General features: G+C 41.7%; 1 protein-coding gene across 2 annotated transcripts; it reads left to right on the top strand.

Annotated features, from left to right (window-relative positions):
* The first annotated feature begins 9536 nt into the window (after positions 1–9536).
* On the top strand, positions 9537–20118 carry LOC129833239 (CD9 antigen-like). 2 transcript variants are annotated; one of them, XM_055897666.1, is made up of 9 exons: positions 9537–9648; positions 10202–10323; positions 13384–13486; positions 13695–13792; positions 15126–15200; positions 15354–15455; positions 15627–15716; positions 17607–17690; positions 18495–20118. In XM_055897666.1, exons 2-9 carry the CDS (start codon positions 10258–10260, stop codon positions 18660–18662), a joined length of 786 nt encoding a protein of 261 aa, XP_055753641.1. In that variant the 5' UTR covers positions 9537–9648; positions 10202–10257; the 3' UTR covers positions 18663–20118. The 2 variants fall into 2 exon arrangements, with proteins under 2 accessions (XP_055753641.1, XP_055753640.1); XM_055897665.1 differs by lacking the exon at positions 18495–20118 and adding an exon at positions 17958–18275 and having other exon boundaries at positions 9541–9648.
* The last annotated feature ends 1380 nt before the right edge of the window (positions 20119–21498 follow it).

Raw genomic sequence — 21498 nt, 5'->3', positions numbered from 1 at the left:
GCTGTTGTGGATGGAAAACACCAGTCTTAACGTCAGCAGTGAAGAGGCAACTCCGGGATGCTGGCCTTCAGGGCAGAGTTGTAAAGAAAAAGCCATATCTCAGACTGGCCAAATTAAAATAAAAGATTAAGATGGGCAAAAGAACACAAACACTGGACAGAGGAACTCTGCCTAGAAGGCCATCATCGCGGAGTTGCCTCTTCACTGTTGACGTTGAGACTGGTGTTTTGCAGGTACTATTTAATGAAGCTGCCAGTTGAGGACTTGTGAGGCGTCTGTTTCTCAAACTAGACACTCTAATGTACTTGTCCTCTTGCTCAGTTATGCACCGGGGCCTCCCACTACTCTTTCTGTTCTGGTTAGAGCAAGTTTGCGCTGTTCTGTGAAGGGAGTAGTACAAAGCGTTGTACGAGATCTTCAGTTTCTTGGCAATTTCTCGCATGGAATAGCCTTAATTTCTCAGAACAAGAATAGACTGACGAGTTTCAGAAGAAAGTTCTTTGTTTCTGGCCATTTTGAACCTGTAATCGAACCCACAAATGCTGATGCTCCAGATACTCAACTAGTCTAAAGAAGGCCAGTTGTATTGCTTCTTTAAATCAGGACAACAGTTTTCAGCTGTGCTAACATAATTTCAAAAGGGTTTTCTAATGAGCAATTAGCCTTTTAAAATGATAAACTTGGATTAGCTAACACAATGTGCCATTGGGACACAGGAATGATGATTGCTGATAATGGGTCTCTGTACGCCTATGGAGATATTCTATAAAAAATCTGCCATTTCCAACTACAATAGTCATTTACAACATTACCAATGTCTACACTGTATGTCTGATCAATTTGATGTTATTTTAATGGACATAAAATGTGCTTTTCTTTTAAAAACAAGGACATTTCTAAGTGACCACAAACTTTTGAATGGTAGTGTACATTATCCCCCAATTTTAGGGGACCAAATGTATTGGAACAAACTCAGTTATGTGTATAAAAGTAGTAAAAAGTTAAGTATTTGGCCCCATATTCCTAGCACGCAATGACTACATTAAGCTTGTGACTGTAAAAACTTGTTGGATGCATTTGCTGTTTGTTTTGGTTGTGTTTCAGATTATTTTGTGCCCAATAGCAATGAATGGTAAATAATGTATTGTGTCGTGTTGGAGTCACTTTTATTGTAAATAAGAATAGAATATGTTTCTAAACACTTCTAAATTAATGTGGACGTTACCATGATTACGGATAATCCTGAATGAATCGTGAATGATGAGTGAGAAAGTTAGACGCACAAATATATCCCCGACATGCAAACCTCTCACCATTACATTAACAAAAGGAGGTTCGTGTTTTTTGGGGGGGTATGATTGTTACGCACGCCTCTGAGAAGAGGGAACGCAACTCCCTGCTACAACTCAACTCTCTGAAGTGCAAGAGGTATGGACTGTAGGTGCGAGTAAGGATGACACAAAAGCAGAATTTACCGTTTACTAGAATTTATTTTCTTATACGGTAATATGGGGAAAAGGGGCTGGACGGAACCAAAGCAAAGAAAGTAAATATCAAAGTTCCCCCTCTCCTATCTAACCTGCCTACCCACTTAACTTACCTAACTTAGCACTGTCTGGTGCCCTAACCAAAATACAGGGGGTGGTCCGCCCAGGTCTTACCTAGTGTGCCTAGACAGTAAATATACTACGGGTATATGTATGCCCTCGGGCCTCTTGCCTAAGCACTCCCAAAGTGCCTTCTCCTTCCCCCCTGGGAACAAACTAAACAGATTAATTATTAACGATTTCACAAACACAGGACATAGAAAAACTGCTACCAACAACAACAGAACTGTTACCAACAACAACAGTACATACCACACTTTCTGATACACAACCAACACTATATCACAATCTAATTTTTCTCTCTCTCAATCTCCAAATCTCTACTCCTTATCTCATCTCTCTCCTCTCTCTACTCTAATCTCTAATTTCTAATTTCTCTCAATCTTTACAAAATATTCAATTCTCTCTCTGATCTCCAAATCTCTCCTCTCTCAATCCCCAAATCCTCTTGGGGCAGAACACTGGTTTTTATCTTCAGGTGGCAATGGTGATTAGTGTCAGCTGCTTCTTGACGAGGGGGCGGGGTCAGCTCCAATCACCAATTAGTCTGGGGTCGACCAATCAGCTGGTTGGGGAGTACTTCAGGAAGCCATCTCCTGAAACACACACTCAAATACAAAACAGAACACAGAAACTGGGGAATGTAACAATGATATTTATACCTCTGTAACTTTTTCACTCATCATTATTCAGGATTCATTCAGGATTATCCACAATCATGGTAGCAGCCACATTAATGTAGAAGTGTTAATTGCAATGTAAAGGAGAGGAAGCATGTGATATAACAGGCCAATACTTTCTGCAGCAGTTTCAGTAATCAATAAAGTGCATACAATTTCAATTGCTACTTGCAGCTATTTTCACTCACATGTATGTTTTTTTATTTTTTATTTAACCTTTATTTAACTAGGCAAGTCAGTTAAGAACAAATCCTTATTTACAATGATGGCCTACCAGAGAACAGTGGGTTAACTGCCTTGTTCAGGGGTAGAACAACAGCCCTTGTCAGCTCGGGGATTTGATCCAGCAACCTTTCGCTTTAACCATTAGGCTCCCACCGCCCCAAAATAATTTATTTAACTACGTTACATGTAGTGAAATAATAATACATAAAGTATATTCCTCAATTCTTCTTTCTGCAAGCGCTGGATTTTCACCCACAGTGGCCAATCCACCAAGTTATATTATTTTAGTGGGGATTTAAGGGACATCAAAATCGCTGTATCAATTGCTGTGTCTGTGGTAACACTCACATTTTTATTGAAAGCAAGAACATCACAGCATAAAAAACATCAAAGATGAATTTAACTTACAAGGTGAACAAGCAACAACCAATTCAATTCTATTTCTACCTTACCTTTGAGATTGCTCCTCCACAATCCCTTCAGCATCACTACTTCAGAAAACATTATTGCAGCCGCTTTGAGATGGGTGTCCATCAGTGCTATCACAGCCCTCTCCTCAGCAGCCACTGAACCTGCTATGAACTTCCAGGGGTCATTCCATTGTCTGCTTTGGCCCAAGGAGGGCAGGCCAGCCATAATTCTGACCTGTAATATCATGGAATTTCTTGGGGCCATGGACTTTATTGATCATGGAACAGAGCCAAACCAGTTGGATCTGGCTCCTAGGGAAACGATTGTCCACATAACAGGTAACGCACCAAAGGTGAAGCAAAAGCCTTTTGCGTCCCGATGATACACCGATCAAATGCAATATACTAGTTATTCATGTTCAGTATACCTGTGTGAGTGTGTCAGTGGAGGCTGCTGAGGGGAGGACGGCTCATAATAATGTCTGGAACGGAGTGAATGGAATGGCACTCCAGGCATTACCACGAGCCCGACTCCCCAATTGAGGTCCCACCAACCGCCACCAACCTCCTGTGATGTGTGTGATGGCTGTGCTAAGGGTAGGTCTGACCTCAGAAATAAATTCCCCTACCATTGGTGAACCAGAGCCAGTCCCAGTCATAAGCGGCCCGAGACATAAGCAGTTGCTTAGGGCCCCCGGCCGCTAGGGGGCCCCAGACCAAACCAAATTGTTGCGTTTGTGTTTTGTTTTTTTGGAACTCAGTGGGGGGGGGGGGGGGGGGGGGGGGGGGGGTTGACTAGGTGGTATACAGCTATGACCGGAAGCTACTTTTTCGTAGCAGATTAGGAGAATTAGGTTGAGACTTCTTATGGCTGGGGGCAGTATTGAGTAGCTTGGATGAATAAGGTGCCCAGAGTAAACTGCCTGCTACTCAGTCCCAGAAGCTAAGATATGCATATTATTAGTAGATTTGGATAGAAAACACTCTGAAGTTTCTAAAACTGTTTGAATGATGTCTGTAAGTATAGCAGAACTCATATGGAAAGCAAAAACCTGAGAAGAAATCCAACCAGCAAGTGGGTTTGTAGGTTTGCCTATCCAATATATAGTGTCTATGGGGTTATATTGCACTTCCTAAGGCTCACTAGATGTCAACAGTCTTTAGAACCTTGTTTGATGCTTCTACTGTGAAGGAGGGTGGAATAAGAGCTGATTGAGTCAGGGGTCTGGCAGAGTGCCACGAGCTCACTCAGACGTGCCCCCGTGAGAGGGGGCTGCATTCCTTCTCCTTTCTAAAGACAAAGGAATTCTCCGGTTGAAACATTATTGAAGATTTATGTTAAAAACACCTTAAAGATTGATTCCAGACATCGTTTGACATGTTTCTATGAACTGTAATGGAATTTTTTGACTTTTCGTCTGGCCTGCGCTTCATCAATTTGGATTTTGGAACTAAACGCGCAAACAAAAAGGAGTTATTTGGACATAAATTATGGACGTTATCGAACAAAACAAACATTTATTGTGGAACTAGGATTCCTGGGAGTGCATTGTGATGAAGATCATCAAAGGTAAGTGAATATTTATAATGCTATTTCTGACTTCTGTTGACTCCACAACATGGCGGGTACCTGTATGGCTTGTTTTGGTCTCTGAGCACTGTACTCAGATTATTGCATGGTGTGCTTTTTCCGTAAAGTTTTTTTGAAATCTGACACAGCGGTTGCATTAAGGAGAAGTTTATCTAAAGTTCCATGTAAAACACTTGTATCTTTTATCAATGTTTATTATGAGTATTTCTGTAAATTGATGTGGCTCTCTGCAAAATCACTGGATGTTTTGGAGGCAAAACATTAGTGAACATAACGCGCCAATGTAAACTAAGATTTTTGGATATAAATATGAACTTTTTCGAACAAAACATACATGTATTGTGTAACATGAAGTCCTATGAGTGCCATCTGATGAAGATCATCAAAGGTTAGTGATTAATTTGATCTCTATTTATGCTTTTTGTGACTCCTCTCTTTGGCTGGAAAAATGGCTGTGTTTTTCTGTGACTAGGTACTGACCTAACATAATCAGATGGTGTGCTTTCGTCGTAAAGCCTTTTTGAAATCGGACACTGTGGTGGGATTAATAACAAGTTTATCTTTAAAATGTTGTAAAATACTTGTATGTTTGAGGAATTTTAATTATGAGATTTCTGTTTGAATTTGGCGCCCTGCACTTTCACTGGCTGTTGTCAAGTCGATCCCGTTAACGGGATCTCAGCCGTAAGACATTTTAAGGGTTATAGTTAGCTAAAATGCTCTCCTAAAATGCTACAAAAAGTAACTTCCAGTTGTAGCTGTACTCCATCTAATCACAACCCAGTCGGGGTTTCAACCGATTATTGAGAGTTAGAATAACAGAATAGACAAGGTGCAATTACGAAATTTGGTTAAGCATCAGCGTTACGTCAGTCACTCAATTAGCCCATGTCAGCTAAAATTGATTTCTTTGGTAAGAAAACATGGTCGAATTACCGACCACGGGGTCCCCATCACTCTCACTCAGATGTCATAATAAAAACTGCAAACATTTCTCTCCACCCTATGGCAGAAAGTGTAGAATTGCAGGAAATTAGCTGGATGTGGGTACGCAGATCTGTGAGCCACTGCGGCCCGTGATGATGATTTCAGATTTTTTGTTGCCCCCAGCCCCATCAAATCAGTCCAAATCAGATGTTATCACAGGTGCAGCGAAATGCTTGTGTTTCTAGCTCCAACAGTGCAGCAATAATAACTAGCAATACAAAACAAAACACACATGATCCAAAAGTAAAAATAAATAAATTAAGAAATATCAGAATGAGCAATGTCAGAGTCCAGAATATATTAAGGGGCTGAAAAGTTATGCAACAACTATATTTTAGTTAATTAATTTGTTTTCATCTTATTTTTTTTGTTGCATTTTTCTTCCACTTTGACATTCCAAAGTATTTTGAGTAGATTAACACTTTTGCAAGGCACTAATATATATATAAATATTACCAGTCAAAAGTTTGGACACACCTACTAAATCCAGGCTGTATCACATCCAGCCTTGATTGGGAGTCCCATAGGGCAGCGCACAATTGGCCCAGTGTCGTCCGGGTTTTGCCGGGGTAGGCAGTCATCGGAAATAAGAATTTGTTCTTAACGGACTTGCCTAGTTAAATAAAGGATAAATAAAGAAAGAATACTTTTAAAATAAAATAATTCAAAAGGTTTTGATTTATTTTTTCTATTTTCTACATCGTAGAATAATAATGAAGACATAAAGTGAAATAACACATATGGAATCATGTAGTAACCAAAAAAGTGTTAAACAAATCATAATATATTTAAGATTCTTCAAAGTAGCCTCCCTTTGCCTTGATGACAGCTTTGCACACTATTGGCATTCTCTCAACCAGCTTCATGAGGAATTCTCCTGGAGTGCATTTCAATTAACAGGTGTATATTGTTAAAAGTTAAATAGTGGAATTTCTTTCCTTCTTAATGTGTTTGAGCCAATCAGTTGTGTTGTGACAAGGTAGAGGTGGTATACAGAAGATAGCCCCTATTTGGTAAAAGACCAAGTCCATATTATGGCAAGAACAGCTCAAATAAACAAAGAGAAATGACAGTCCATCAAACTTTAAAACATGAAGGTTAGTCAATATGGAAAATTTCAAGAACTTTGAAAGTTTCTTCAATTGCAGTCGCAAAAACTATCAAGCGCTATGATGAAACTGGCTTTTATGAGAACAGCCACAGGAAAGGAAGACCAGAGTTCTCTGTTGCAGAGATGAGTTCATTAGAGTTATTAGCCTCAGAAATTGCAGCCCAAATAAATGCTTCACAGAGTTCAAGTAACAGACACATCTCAACATCAACTGTTCAGAGGCTGCGTGAATCAGGCCTTCATGGTCGAATTGCTGCAAAGTAACCACTACTAAAGGACACCAATAAGAAGCTTGCTTGGGCCAAGAAACACAAGCAATGTACATTAGACCGGTAGAAATCTTTCCTTTGGTCTGATGAGTCCAAATTTGAGATGTTTGGTTCCAACTGCCGTGTCTTTGTGAGACGCAGAGTAGGTGAACGGATGATCTCCACGTGTGGTTCCCACCGTGAAGCATGTAGGAGTAGGTGTGATGGTGTGGGGGTGCTTTGCTGGTGACACTGTGATTTATTTAGAATTCAAGGCACACTTAACCAGTATGGCTACCACAGCATTATGCCGCAATACGCCATCCCATCTGGTTTGTGCTTAGTGGGACTATCATTTGTTTTTCAACAGGACAATGACCCAACACACCTCAAGGGTGTGTAAGGGCTATTTGACCAAGAAGGAGAGTGATGGAGTGCTGCATCAGATGACCTAGCCTCCACAATCACCCGACCTCAACCCAACTGAGATGGTTTGGGATGAATTGGACCGCAGAGTTAAGGAAAAGCAGCCAACAAGTGCTCAGCATATGTGCGAACTCCTTCAAGACTGTTGGAGTAGTAACAGTATGTAAACATTATTCCTCAAAGTTGACAATCCCTGATCTACATAAGTCTGTCCTATCTGGTGAAATTCTTCTGTCTCACCTGGTGTCTTGTGTGAACTTAAGTGTGTATACTCCCCCCCCCCCCTCCCCTCTTTCTCTCTCTCGACTATGCCTCAGGACTACCTGGCCTGATGACTCCTGGCTGTCCCCGGTCCATCTAGTTGTGCTGCTGATACAGTTTCTGCTGTTTTGCCTGTGGCTATGGAACTCTGATCTGTTCACCAGACGTGCTACCTTGTCATGCTGCTGCTCCAGTTTCAACTGTTCTGCCTGCGGCTATGGAACCCTAACCCTTTCACTGGACGTGCTACCTTGTCCCGGACCTGCTGTTTTCAACCCTCTCTCTCACCCTCCCTCTCGCTCTACTGCACCTGCTCTCTCAACCTCTGAATGCTCGGCTATGAAAAGCCAACTGACATTTATTTCTGAGGTGCTGGCCTGTTACACCCTCTACAACCACTGTGATTAATATTTGACCCTGCTGGTCATCTATGAACATTTGTAAATTTGGAAGAACGACCTGACCTTAATGGCCATGTACTCTTATAATCTCCATCTGGCACAGCCAGAAGACTGGCCGCCCCTCAGAGCCTGGTTCCTCTTTCGGTTTCTTCCTAGGTTCCTACTTTTCTAGGGAGGTTTTCCTAGCCACAGTGCTTCTACATCTGCATTGCTTGCTGTTTGGGGTTTAGGCTGGGTTTCTGTATTAGTGATGGGTCGTTCGCGAACAAGTCGGCTCTATGAAACGATTCTTGTAGGTGAACGTTGTGAGCCGGCTCAAATATCAGAAGAGCCGAATCTATTTATAAAATTATTTAAAAATTAAGATAGGAATAATCCAAATATTTAAATGAATAGAATTAATTAATTCAAAGAACAAAAAAATAAATAATATAGGCCTAAATTCTCAAGCGCACACACATTCGTTCTGAAAGATCTGCAGATCCTCTGAGATGGTGGAAGAACAAGGCCTCTGTCTACCCACGGCTTACTATAGTCATGACAGGTAGACTGCACAGTGGCCACATCCGTTCCCTCTAAGAGGGTCTTCTCGAAAACGGGACAAATAATTACTGAGAAGAAACCACATCAGCCCCTCGAAAGTGAGGCAGCTTGCATTTCTGAATGCAAATCTCTCATAAAAGCAAAATATGGTCAGCATTGCTGTGTGCTGCCAGTTATAACATGGCAATAAAGAAGAGAGAGAAAAGAGGGACCAGTTGAATGTTTTAAGTGGGATGCTGGTTATAACATGGCAATAAAGAAGAGAGAGAAAAGAGGGACCAGTTGAATGTTTTAAGTGGGATGCTGCAGTTTTGCACATTGTTATTTATTTTTCTTTGACATGGTGCAATATTATTTTGTTCAGATTGTATTCGTTTTGAATTGTTAGATTTATATGCACTTTGTTTATATACATTAAAAAGTTATACTTTAAATGCATATGTTTAATAGCATTTTCATAACAAACCAATGCATTTTTAAATACATTGTGGTTAAGGTAGAGTATGATTACATTTAATAATTTAATTAGAATTGTTTTAACACAAATCAGTCAAACTATCGCAAACTGTTCGACTTGAAAAAAATACAAAACATATTTTTTTTAATAGCCGTTTGGGAGCCAAAAGAGCCGGTTCTTTGTGGTGAGCTAAGCTGAACGGCTCACTGAAAAGATACAGAATGCCCATCGCTATTCTGTATAAGCACTTTGCGACATCTGCTGACGTAAAAATGGCTTTATAAATACATTTGATTTGATCATTTGATCATGAAAGGCCTATATGATATACTGTATGTGGCTATAACTGTACAGTACACTTATCTGCTTACTGATGTTCACTCATTATTACCTGCACAACACACCTGCTTGTGTTTTCGAAAGTGTTTTCTCAGAACTGGCCAAAGATAAGTTTCATTTCACCATCATTGCCACTCCTAAATCCTCTGTTATCCCGTTTTCTGAGTTATACTGCCCCCCCACCCTTCACTCACCAACCTAATCCAATCAAATGATTCATTCGGATTGAGGGGTTGGACTTAAACCAGACGAAATCCCACAACACATTGTTTTCTTCACACACGTCTGAAATTTAAGAACGGGTTGGTGTTGCAGTTACATTCTGCAGTGTGAAGAGACTGATCTGCACGGAAATAATCCAGGTAGGATCTAAATGCATGCGTTACATTTCCCTCACTGTAGTTCGAGGTAGAAGATCAAACACGAGCTGTTACAAAATGTTCGTAATGAAGTATTTACCTTGCAATGATTCAACCCTGTCTATGATACTGTATAGTTAACTAAATACTTCCACCAACCCTCGTATGGGGTCAATTTCACGCCCTATGTATTGAATTCAAAATCAAAATAAATCGGGAACATGACAAATAAACCTGAGAATATAAACATTATATTTGACAGGTGAAATAATGGATGTTGAAATAAAAACAACAACAATTGAAAGCAAAATGTAGAGAATTGTAAACAAAAAGACATCAAAAGCAAAGCCCTAAAACTTGTAAGCAAATCATTTAAAAGCGAGAGTAAAACTTTGACAAATGATTAACAAAAATATTTGAAAACGAATGCAAAAATCATTTTAGGTTAAACTTTCCCAGCAACCAATCCTATTGAATACTTTATTTTCTACGCTCTTGCCTGCATGTACTGCCTTTTACATCTAAATGTTTACAATATCTTCCATTCTTTTCCCAGGACACCAGACTGTATTTCTGACTTCCTGACTGTAGCGTGTTAGCAAACTTTTGATCATGGCACTGGACGGATGTGGCCAGCTGTGCAAGTGTATCCTCATCCTTTTCAACATCCTTTTTGCCGTAAGTATCCGTAATCTAAATAAACTGTAGTCCTAGTGGTAACAAATTGGTATCTGGTGTGTATGACAAAGAAAAGGGTGCTGGTGTAAAATGTGAATAGTTCAAAGGGCATTGTATATTTATCTTTGATCAACCTAGGCAGCATTTGCCATTTACTGATTTGGAAATAAGCTTTACTTAAAGTCAAATAGCTAAATCTCATATTTAAATTTGGTCCAGACCCTTGCTACCAGCTCTGTATGGGTAAGAGATTCACTGCTGTTATTAAAAGGCTGCATGTATTGTCTGTCTGAATAAACCCCTTTCCCATCAAAGTATCAGCTCATGTCTATTGCTCACAGTTGTCCACTTCAAATCAAATTGAATTTGTCACATGTGCCGAATATAACTGGTGTAGACTTTACTGTGGAATGCTTGCTTATGAGCCCTTCCCAGCGATGCAGATTTTTAAAAGAACAATACAAATAAAATAGTAACACAAGAAATAAAATAAAATACAGGAGAATAGAGCTACAGACAGGGAGTACCAAATCAATGTGCAGCTATATACAGGGAGTACCACATCAATGTGCAGCTATATACAGGGAGTACCACATCAATGTGCAGAGGTACGAGGTATTTGAGGTAGATATGTACATGAAGGCAGGGTAAAGTCACTAGGCTTCAGGATAGATAATGATAAAAGGTAAAATAAAGTAACAGCAGCAAATTGTGTGTAATGTGGATGTAGGTCTGTGTTTCGGTATGCGTGTGTGTTCATGCGTATGTAGTGTACGCACACATCAGTTCTCCTTCATTAATGGAAATGAACAAGACATTTTGTTTCAACATGTTGGCGTTCATCCACACAACCGCTTAGGTGACCCTTCTGATCGGGCTTTTATATCCAATCAATGTAATAAGAATACAAAAGAAGCAACAAAACAACATTTACCTTGCTGCTGAAAAGCAGGCCTAAATCATTGAAATATGAGCCGACAGTTGCAAAACCACAGACTTACTGCATCATTGGGGTGTGGTTAGTCCACTAACTGATAATCGAAGCAGGGGAATTCCCATTTAATGAATCAAAAGTAAGACACGAAATCCAAAACAAACTTAAATAGCAGAGTAGAATCACAAGTGTGCTGTTTATTTCGTTGAACTAGTTTAATCCTGCCCACTGTCTGAGGAAGCTATTCTTTTCAGTATTTATTCTGTGCTTTGAAAGGAATGCCTCTTGAAACATTTTCTTAATGTCTTGTTTATCTAGCTTTCCCAAACTAGACTATTTATTTACAGTCCTTTTTTCTAAACAGTGCTGCACCTCACATTACATGATGACATTACTGTCATCATGTTACCAATCATCATTTTCGGATGAAAACCTTCTCCAAAACAAACTTTTCAGGAAATGAAAGAAAACGTCCATATTTTCCCATTAAAAAAGATACAATTATGAAACTTCAGAAGCTATTTTGAATACATTTCTTGGTCCTAGAGTCATGAAATGTTCACAGTACATTGAGGGGAGTTACTGCTTCCAATATACAGTACAAGTCAAAAGTTTGGACACACGTACTCATTCAAGGGTTTTTATTTTTTACTATTTTCTAAACTCAGCAACAAAAAAAAACGACCTCACTGTCAACTGTGTTTTATTTTCAGCAAACTTAACATGTGTAAATATTTGTATGAACATAACAAGATTCAACCACTGAGACAAACTGAACAAGTTCCACAGACATGTGACAAATGGAATAATGTGTAAAATCAAAAGTAACAATCAGTATCTGGTGTGGCCACCAGCTGCATTAAGTACCGCAGTGCAACTCCTCATGGACTGCACCAGATTTGCCAGTTCTTGCTGTGAGATGTTACCCCACTCTTCCACCAAGGCACCTGCAAGTTCCCAGGCGTGCTCAATGGGATTGTGATCCGGGCTCTTCGCTGGCCATGGCAGAACACTGACATTCCTGTCTTGCAGGAAATCACGCACAGAACGAGCAGTATGGCTGGTGGCATTGTCATGCTGGAGGGTCATGTCAGGATGAGCCTGCAGAAAGGGTACCACATGAGGGAGGAGGATGTCTTCCCTGTAACGCACAGCGTTGATGGCCTGCAATGACAACAAGCTCAGTCCGATGATGCTGTGACACACCGCCACAGACCATGACAGACCCTCCACCTCCAAATCAATCCCGCTCCAGAGTACAGGCCTCGGTGTAACGCTCATTCCTTCGACGATAAATGAGAATCTGACCATCACCCCTGGTGAGACAAAACCGCGACTCATCAGTCCTGCAGTCCTGTCTAGTCCAGCACCGGTGGGTTTGTGCCCATAGACGATGTTGTTGCCAGTGATGTCTGGTGAGGACCTGCCATACAACAGGCCTACAAGCTCTCAGTCCAGCCTCTGTCTATTGCAGACAGTCTGAGCACTGATGGAGGGATTGTGCGTTCCTGGTGTAACTCGGGCAGTTGTTGCCATCCTGTACCTGTCCCGCACGTGTGATGTTCGGAGGTACCGATCCTGTGCAGGTGTTGTTACACGTGGTCTGCCACTGCGAGGACGAGTCTTAGGTGTCTCACAGTACGGACATTGCAATTTATTTGCCCTAGCCACATCTGCAGTCCTCATGCTTCCTTGCAGCATGCCTAAGGCGCATTCACGCTTTTGGTGCCTTCAGTAGAAAGGCCTCTTTAGTGTCCTAAGTTTTCATAACTGTGACCTTAATTGCCTACTGTCTGTAAGCTGTTAGTGTCTTAACGACCGTTCCACAGGTGCATGTTCATTGAACAAGCATGGGAAACAGTGTTTATTAAACCTTTTACAATTAAGATCTGTGAAGTTACTTGGATTTTTACGAATTATCTTTGAAAGACAGGGTCCTGAAAAAGGGACTTTCTTTTTTTGCTGAGTCTATATAGATAACGGGCTTCGTTGCCAAAATCCAGAAGTATCCCTTCACTACTAGAACATATTTTACACTATATTTGTAACATCTTGTGTGAGACTGATCTTGAGGTGTGGTTGCACAACCGGTTTCATGCACAGTTTGTGGTTTCTTCTTCTGACAGCTGGTGGGTTTTGCAATGTTGGGGTTGGGCTTGTGGCTGAGGTTCAGCTCTGAGACCAGAGGATTTTTCAACGTAGACCTCAACACACAACAGTTTGTCATCGGTGAGCTCACAACACTGCTCTCTACAAATTTCATCCCCAAATGTTTAGGAAAGCGTTTTGCAGCTGTAAGCCATGGATAGACAGACTATACAACTTTGTTTATTGATGACTTATAAACCACAAATAATTTATAAAGTAAACCTTAAGTATTACTGAAAAATAATTAGCATTGACAAATGGGCATCTCTTTCTCCCTCTCGTACTGTAGGTGTGTCAGTGTTGATTGCTTTAGGAGCAGTGATATTGCTCGTGGCTGTTTTCGGAGACTATGGAGCATGCAATGAGAATAGGACTGCATTGGGAGTGGTAAGCTACAACGAAAATAAAAACATCAATTTTCCATTAGTTACACTACACTGAAGTGGGGGTACAAAGTATTTGACAGCCCTGATTTAGAGGCTTGAGTGGGCAGAGGTAAGTAACCTGAGCTAATAACATACATTACTTTCTAGTGAGGAACTCTTATTAGGAAGTGAAAGTATCTCAACTTGTTCAGCCCAATATTTCACCCAAAGCCCATACCCGCAAAGCACCAGTCCAATATTTCACCCAAAGCCCATACCCACAAAGCACCAGTGGAAATCTAATATGTGACATGGAGTGTTTGGATTGTTGAGTGAACCTGCTGCTTTTTCCCGCCACAGAATTCTTAGGTTCTCCTTGACGCACCTCTGCCCTCTCAAGGGCCTAGCAAGCACTTGTCATCAATCCCTCAACTGATCCGCTACCTCAAGAGCCATGGTGCACTTTGCAACCATAGAAGAGCACTGGGAATCTTGCCTCTGTCTGAGAAGGCCAGAGACTTTTAAGCTCCCATTTAACAAGAGCTTGAGATAGGAAATACTTGCTTCCTGTATGAAGCTTTGCTGCAGGACATGCCTTAGGCATACATTTTTGTGTATGACCAACTCAGTGGGTGACCCGTTTCCTGGTTCACCACCATTCCATGGGTATTGCGACAGGTTTCCAGTTCTTAGGGATAGTGAGTTCAAGGAAGAGGTCAAAGGGTCTAACAAAGTTCCTAGATTTGGAAAACACTTTCACAGCATGAAATAACCCCTACGAAACACACTACAGTCCTAGATGTCAGAGAGAAACAGATGATGCAATTATGATTGCTTCATATCTCAGATTGACAAAGCAATGCACTTACTAATTTACAGCTATGATGAGCTGAAACTTGTTTTTGGCTACAGGTTCAAGGTAGAAATCAGACAGTGAATTATTTCTTGCTCATTTGTTGCCATTTTGAGGCAGCGATTGCTTTCTCTGTGTGGTTTATTATTGGATGAATGACTGAGTGTGTCATACAGTATGATCGCTCTCACATTAAAATCAGCACTCATGTTGAGGAATGTTAGCGCTTCTATGCTTGAGTAGCTTGTGAAGATAGCCAGTGATTTACTTTAGAGGCACATAGTAACCTTCAGTTTCTCAGAAAGGTCATGGTCTTTTCTCATTGTTGCAACTTCAAATTCAACTTGATTTATTGTGCATACATTTAACGTCAACACAAATAAGAAATAAGTCAATTTAAAGGACAGTTTATACATATCCAGTGATACATATAACCACAGTGTGGTAATTCATACTGTATGTGTTCTGCTGTTTACCTGATTTGTTTACCTGCCCCTCCCAGTTTTCCTGCCTGCTGGCTATCCTGGCTCTATTAGAGATTGGAGCCGGTGTGTTCGCCTACATGAGAAGCGATGAGGTGAGCGAGAGAGTGAGAGAATTATGAATGATAAACAACTTCAAGCCAAGGCTTCCTTTTCATGCAGATCACCAAACCCTGTGCTATTTCATTAAGTGGTAGTAGTCAACGATGTAACTACCTCATGTGTTGTCTTCTATTTTTTCTGTGCAGGTGGGAGAGCAGCTGGCAAAATTCTATATGACTGTGTACGCTCAGTATGTGGACAAAGGAGACCCTGGCTTGGCTGTTACCCTGTCCATGTTCCACAATGTGGTAAATATCAAACCTATTCCCAAACTATTAATAGCATCACAGCTTTAGTTAGGCACGTTTCACTCCATCAGAGCTAATTCAATCCACAGCTCTTTAACAATTGTACAACTATTGTAACAATTATGTACACATTCTGAATGGCACTTGCCTTCTCTCTCTCTCTCTCTCTAGTTGCACTGCTGTGGAATCATTGGTGCCCTGGACCTCTTGGTCAAAAAAACATGTCCGGATACCAGCTTTTTGGAGACCTTCACTCTCCCTGTGAGTGTGTTCATTATAGGCCAAATCCTATTAACTTAAAAAAACATGTGCAACTTGAACTTCAATGTATTTCATGCATTGTTGTCCATCCAATGGATATTTGCGAGTAAATAGGTGCAGAAGCTGCCCTGTGCCCATTTTCTCAAAGGCGCAGCATTTTTCGCTTATCCGTTCACAGCGTGCCTCTCCAGGTTGCTGTTGGAGAGACGCATTGCTGCGGCGCTCCACCAACGTTCCATCAAATCTAGCATAAATCATGTAGCAAATACAGGATATGGTAGAAAGAGTATGTGGCATTTTTCTGTAGCCTACAGGCTGGAGATAATCTATAACAATGTAACGAGATGGACACTTTTACAACATGCAGATTTCTCCGATCAAAGAACCAAACCTAAAATGGCACCCAATCAAACGTGCTTACACGTTAACAACATATCCTAAAAACAGGACAGGTCAAAGTAAAATGGACAATCAGGCTAGTCACAACTGCTGTCAAGGAGTTGCACCTTCTGGGTTAAATTGTCATGATCAGTGGCTTCAAGTTTGTATCTGTAAATTTGTTGACGAGCTGATCATAGCGAAAAATGTAATACTTCTGCATTTCCTGCTGTGTAAACACATTGCAAATAGGTTCAGGATAACTCCTGATAATGTTGGATAGCTGATATTCAGAGTTTTTTACCGCCAAATTGATTAGTCACAGCCAATGCAATGTTTAACAAACGGTGGGCCTACCACATGGATGGACATTCATAAAATTCCATTGTGGGCTGACACAGTTGGCTACACCCCAGTAAGCACGGACCGACACCTTTTGGACATCATCCGGCATTAATTTCCACGTCCACAGATGTTGGTTTTTGGTCCAATCATAGACGTCTATGATTGGTTCAGATTTGGTGCGACCTTGATTAATGTCCACGGACACTGATTTTTGGTCCAGTCCGAACCAAATTAGATTTCGTCTGGTGTGGACCGGCCTAGATTTGGTCCAAACATAGACGTCTATAAACGACATCTTTTCAACTTTCATTCAGAACCAAAAATAAAACTGATTTCAAAGTCCGGAAATTATGTATTTTTCAATGTGCCATAAAATACAGAACCTAAATTGAACATGATTTCTGGGAAAATACGTATTTTAGGCAGATTTTCAACGTCATTTTGCTTACTGGGACCATTTTGTTTCATTTCGCCAGGACCCTTTACCGGTGCATAGTCGTTTCTCTTTTTTTTTTTACCCCTTTTTTCTCCCCAATTTCGTGGTATCCAATTGGTAGGTAGTAATTAGTCTTGTCTCATCGCTGCAACTCCCGTACGGACTCGGGAGAGGCGAAGGGGGACAGGTTAGGGTCAGTCCTCCGAAACACAACCCAACTGCTTCTTGACACAACGCACATCCAACCCGGAAGCCAGCGCGTTGTGTCAGAGGAAACCCCATACACCTGGCAACCTGGTCAGCGTGCACAGTGCCCGGCCCACCACAGGAGTCGCTAGTGCGCGATGAGACAAGACTATCCCTGCCAGCCAAACCCTCCCTAACCTAGACGACGCTGGGCCAATTGTGCGTCGCCCCATGGGCCTCCCGGTCGCGGCCGGCTGCGACAGAGCCTGGGCTCGAACCCAGAATCTCTGGTGGCACAGCTAGCACTGCGATGCAGTGCCTTAGACCACTGCGCCACCCGGGAGGCCCAATTCATATTGACTGTATAACTGACTATAATAAAAACATATGTAGAATAATCTGTCGACTGTGACAAATTACATTTGTTACTTTATTTATTCTACTACGGAGGCATCGAGGAGCCTGGCCTAGATTTCCATATCTCTCCTCTGTACTGAGCCCAAGGCCCTAACCTGTCCCCCTCTGGTGTCTCTGTCCCACTGCAGGCCTGCCCCACAGTGATCGTCAACCTCTTTGAGTCCAAAGCGCCTCTGGTGATGGGCCTCTTCCTTGGGACTGCTGCTATGCTGGTAGGCAATACTACACACAGTTCAGTGGACAAATTTGTTAACCAGGGTATTTGTTGGTGCAGGGTTAGAAATGCACTGGTTAGAAGAGAGAGCCACAGACGGGTATTAAACATTGTTCCCGTGCTGAATGTGATGAAACTGATTGTCAGAGGAGAGTTGAAGCAAACCAACCCTCTGCTTCTCCTTAGTTATAAACCCATACCTTTGTCTGTTTCTCCCATCTAATACCATCCCTCCCCCTTCCTTTCCCTCTCTCCATCCTTTCAGATCTTGGCCCTGGTGTGCAGCTCCCTCCTCAGCAAAGAGATCCAGCGCTCCCAGTCCTCTCCTCCCCCCTACATCCTCCTCTCCTCTACTGTCCTCTCCCCCCCTAACCAGGACCCTGTGGTCTTTACCCCGCTCCCCGTCATCATACCTGTGGCTGATGCACTGTAACTCCTTACCCCTCCATCTTTATTTACACCAGTGATCTATCATTCTTTCCTTGCACACTCACAGATCCTTTCTCTTTCCACTACTCAGTAAGGTCAATGTAAAGTCTCACTGCAAGCTATCCAACTTCTCCCATTAAATGTCTGGAATTAGTGTTTCTCGTCTTCAATTCACACTCTCTTGGTACATTTGCTTGTCTCAGAAGCAATATTTTAGGTGGGGATTTGCACTCATGAATCTCACCCTGTTACAGCATGTGGTCTAATCCTAAAGGTGATGGGGGATGATCGCTCCACCCTGCTCTTTTTATCTGATCCCATTCTGCTTAACCCTTTTCCTCCCTGCATCCCCACCTTCTCCTGTTGCTCCTAGATCATGGCCCTAGTGTGCTGCAGCATCCTCATGAAACAGATCAAGATGAGTCACCTCTCTGCCCCCTGTACCACAGCCAGGCCGTGTACTGAGGGGACAGGACCACCACCATACTCAAACACAGTTTTCTCCAGTTGGAGACCAAACCAGATAGTTGTCATTCAGTGATCATCACCCCATCCTTTCACGTGATACTTCTGGAGAGGCGCCCAATAAAAACGGATGTCCTAATTAGCTTTCATTCATTTGCGTAGCTGGACAGGGCTCTAGATCATCTTGACATGCCATTAGCAGCGTTCAGAATGAGACCACACCATCCATTTAGATGACATATGAACAAGGCAGACAAGACACTGTTGCTCTGTAGCAGTTGTTTGTTCTGCCCCTCTTCCCACTGTAGTCCTTAATCTTCATTTTCTTTAAACTTTTTAATCACTTATCAAATGTTAGTGAATAGCTGCTCTTGCTGACATGAATGCTGCTTCCATGAATGGGACCATTTTATTAATATATTCAATGCTGTGTATGACTGAGGGCACTACTGTAATTAGAGAAGTGAAGCTGCTCATGCTTAAAAAAAAATCACTGTCCAACATGTTGACCTATCCCTGTAATCGCATCAATTTAGAATCATGTTTGTGTTGCAATACATATCAATGTACTGCTGACAGAATTATCATCTTAAAATGAGTGATCTTAGAAAATGTATTTCTTAAGGTTATAATTTTTACAAGGATTTAACTGCGAAATGGATTGATTTGTAGTTGGTTCTCCATGCCAAATTGAGTACATTTATTAACAATGTAGTTAATTAACATCTTAATCAGTCTTTACAATACTAATCCCCCTACTCCAGCTCCCACTTGTACGATCTGAGATGATATGAAACACCTTTGATTTCTTCATTCCATGTTTGGATGCTGACGTTGGATGATATCATATACAAAGTTGAGTCAGGGATCCTTAAATATGGCTATGGAATGTTCAAATTTGCTTGACTTATTCTATTACTTTGATGTCAACTATTTTTATTAGCAAACTAATGTATGCAACTAGGATACATTTCCTTGTAATTTTGAGTCACTCAAACCTTATTGCTCTTGGGAATCATCTCCCTGAATGCCCTGTCAAGCAGCAGTTGTAATGGAGGCGGAGTGTGATAGAATAAACACTTCATATGGAGTGCCTTGATACACTAGCCAAAGTGTTGCCCAGTAAACGCAGGCCGTGTCAGGCAGGAGTAGGCCAAATGGTGTACCTAACCAAGTCAAGTGTCTTGTAGCGAGTCTTATTTTATAGGTCTTCATGAGAATTTCAATTTGAGAGAACTGCTTATGTTCTGTTGCAAGCTAATACTACTGACTGCGTAACGTATTTTCTATTTTTTCTATTTAACTAGGCAAGTCAGTTAATTAAGAACAAATTCTTATTTACAATGACGGCCTACCCCAGCCAAACCCTAACGACGCTGGGCCAATTGTGCGCCGCCCTATGGGACTCCCAATCACGGCCGGTTGTGATGGAATCGAACAAGGGTCTGTAGTGACACCTCTTGCACTGAGATTCTGCGCCACTCATGGCACCAAATGTGGAGCTTTTTGTTAAAATAAATAGTTTTCCCCCCTCTTGTCTGATGTCATTGTGCTTACTGCATGACTGAATAAGTGCTGAAGAAGAACAAATCATTGACCAATTGTGAGTAAACGTGTATTTGTTCAGTTGTCCAGCTATGTTCCTACAAATGAGTAACAGTTAATGTAACTAAGACCGCAAATACATGTGAGTGTCACATTGAATACTGTAAGAAACAAGTACATTTGAGCACTACAGTATTAATACAGTACATTATAATAACTTCAAGAAATGGATGGTTTATACTCCCACCTTGTGCTCAAAATTGTCCAAACCATTATAGGAGTGTTAATTCAAACACTGAAGCAGCCCTCAATACAGTCTCCGTCTGCTGGGGAGCACATGAAGTAGAGCTGTTGTGGATGAAGACAGGAGAACACATTCAAATGCACTGACCACAGAGTACTGTATCAAACTCAGTCTATAATATGACCCCATTGGCTGAAACTGACCTGGTCCTCCAGGTGGGAGGGACTTCCTGTGGGTAAAGACTGGAAGGTGGTGATTGTGAGCTTCCGGGTGTGACGGGGTTGGGCAGGAGGTGGGGGAGGAGCCTGGGAGTCACCACGGCTGGGACAGCTGAAAAACGAGACAAAACAACTTGGAGGTTTTCTTCAGACAAAATAACGGCCTGTTCACTATATGGACAGTTATTTAGTGGAGCTGAGCAGCAGGTTCTGTGGAAAAACCTATAGAATATGGATATTTCATGCATCTTTGCAGTGCTTTCTCTGTGCTGTTGCATGTAAACAAACAGGAACTATAGTGGAACAACCTACCCATCATAGATGAGCAGCCAGCGGGCCCATGGTGTGTCTGGGTAGGCCAGACAGTAGTGCACCAGGAGCACCAGGCCAGGGTCCATGTCTGGGGGGCTCAGCAGACCCACCTCCAGGTGCAGAGGTCGCCCCTGAAGTAGACTGAGTGGTCGATGTTTCTCTGAGTAGAAGCTGCTGTAGTGCTCATCTACAGGCAGAGGTAAACATGGGGAGGGTAAGTGGTTAGTTGGCAGATACAGTATGATAAAACCCACTCCTCAGAGTCCTACATAGCTCTGCTGCTACTCCTGAAGGTTTCATTACTTATACAGTCCTACCTGTAGCGATTCGTAGCTGGACAGCCAATGAGCCCTGAGTGGGGACAGGGGTGATGTTCCTCACCTTCCCTGGAAAACCAGGAGAAGACCTGCACTCCACCATCAACCTACACAGAGGACAAGCTCATGTTACACTATCCTATATGTACTAAAGGATTGCAAGTTCATCATCATGGTTTGAAAGCATTAGCATTCAAATGGTAACTTCTGGGGAAAATAATGAAACACATTTGCTAGTGATTTGAACCATTTGTTCTTGTAGTAAAAGGGCTTTAC

Source organism: Salvelinus fontinalis, chromosome 34, assembly GCF_029448725.1.
Source record: "Salvelinus fontinalis isolate EN_2023a chromosome 34, ASM2944872v1, whole genome shotgun sequence".
Taxonomy (NCBI): Eukaryota; Metazoa; Chordata; class Actinopteri; order Salmoniformes; family Salmonidae; genus Salvelinus; species Salvelinus fontinalis.
The sequence above is the reverse complement of the archived record's forward strand: the minus strand, read 5'-3'. Positions and strand labels throughout refer to the sequence as shown.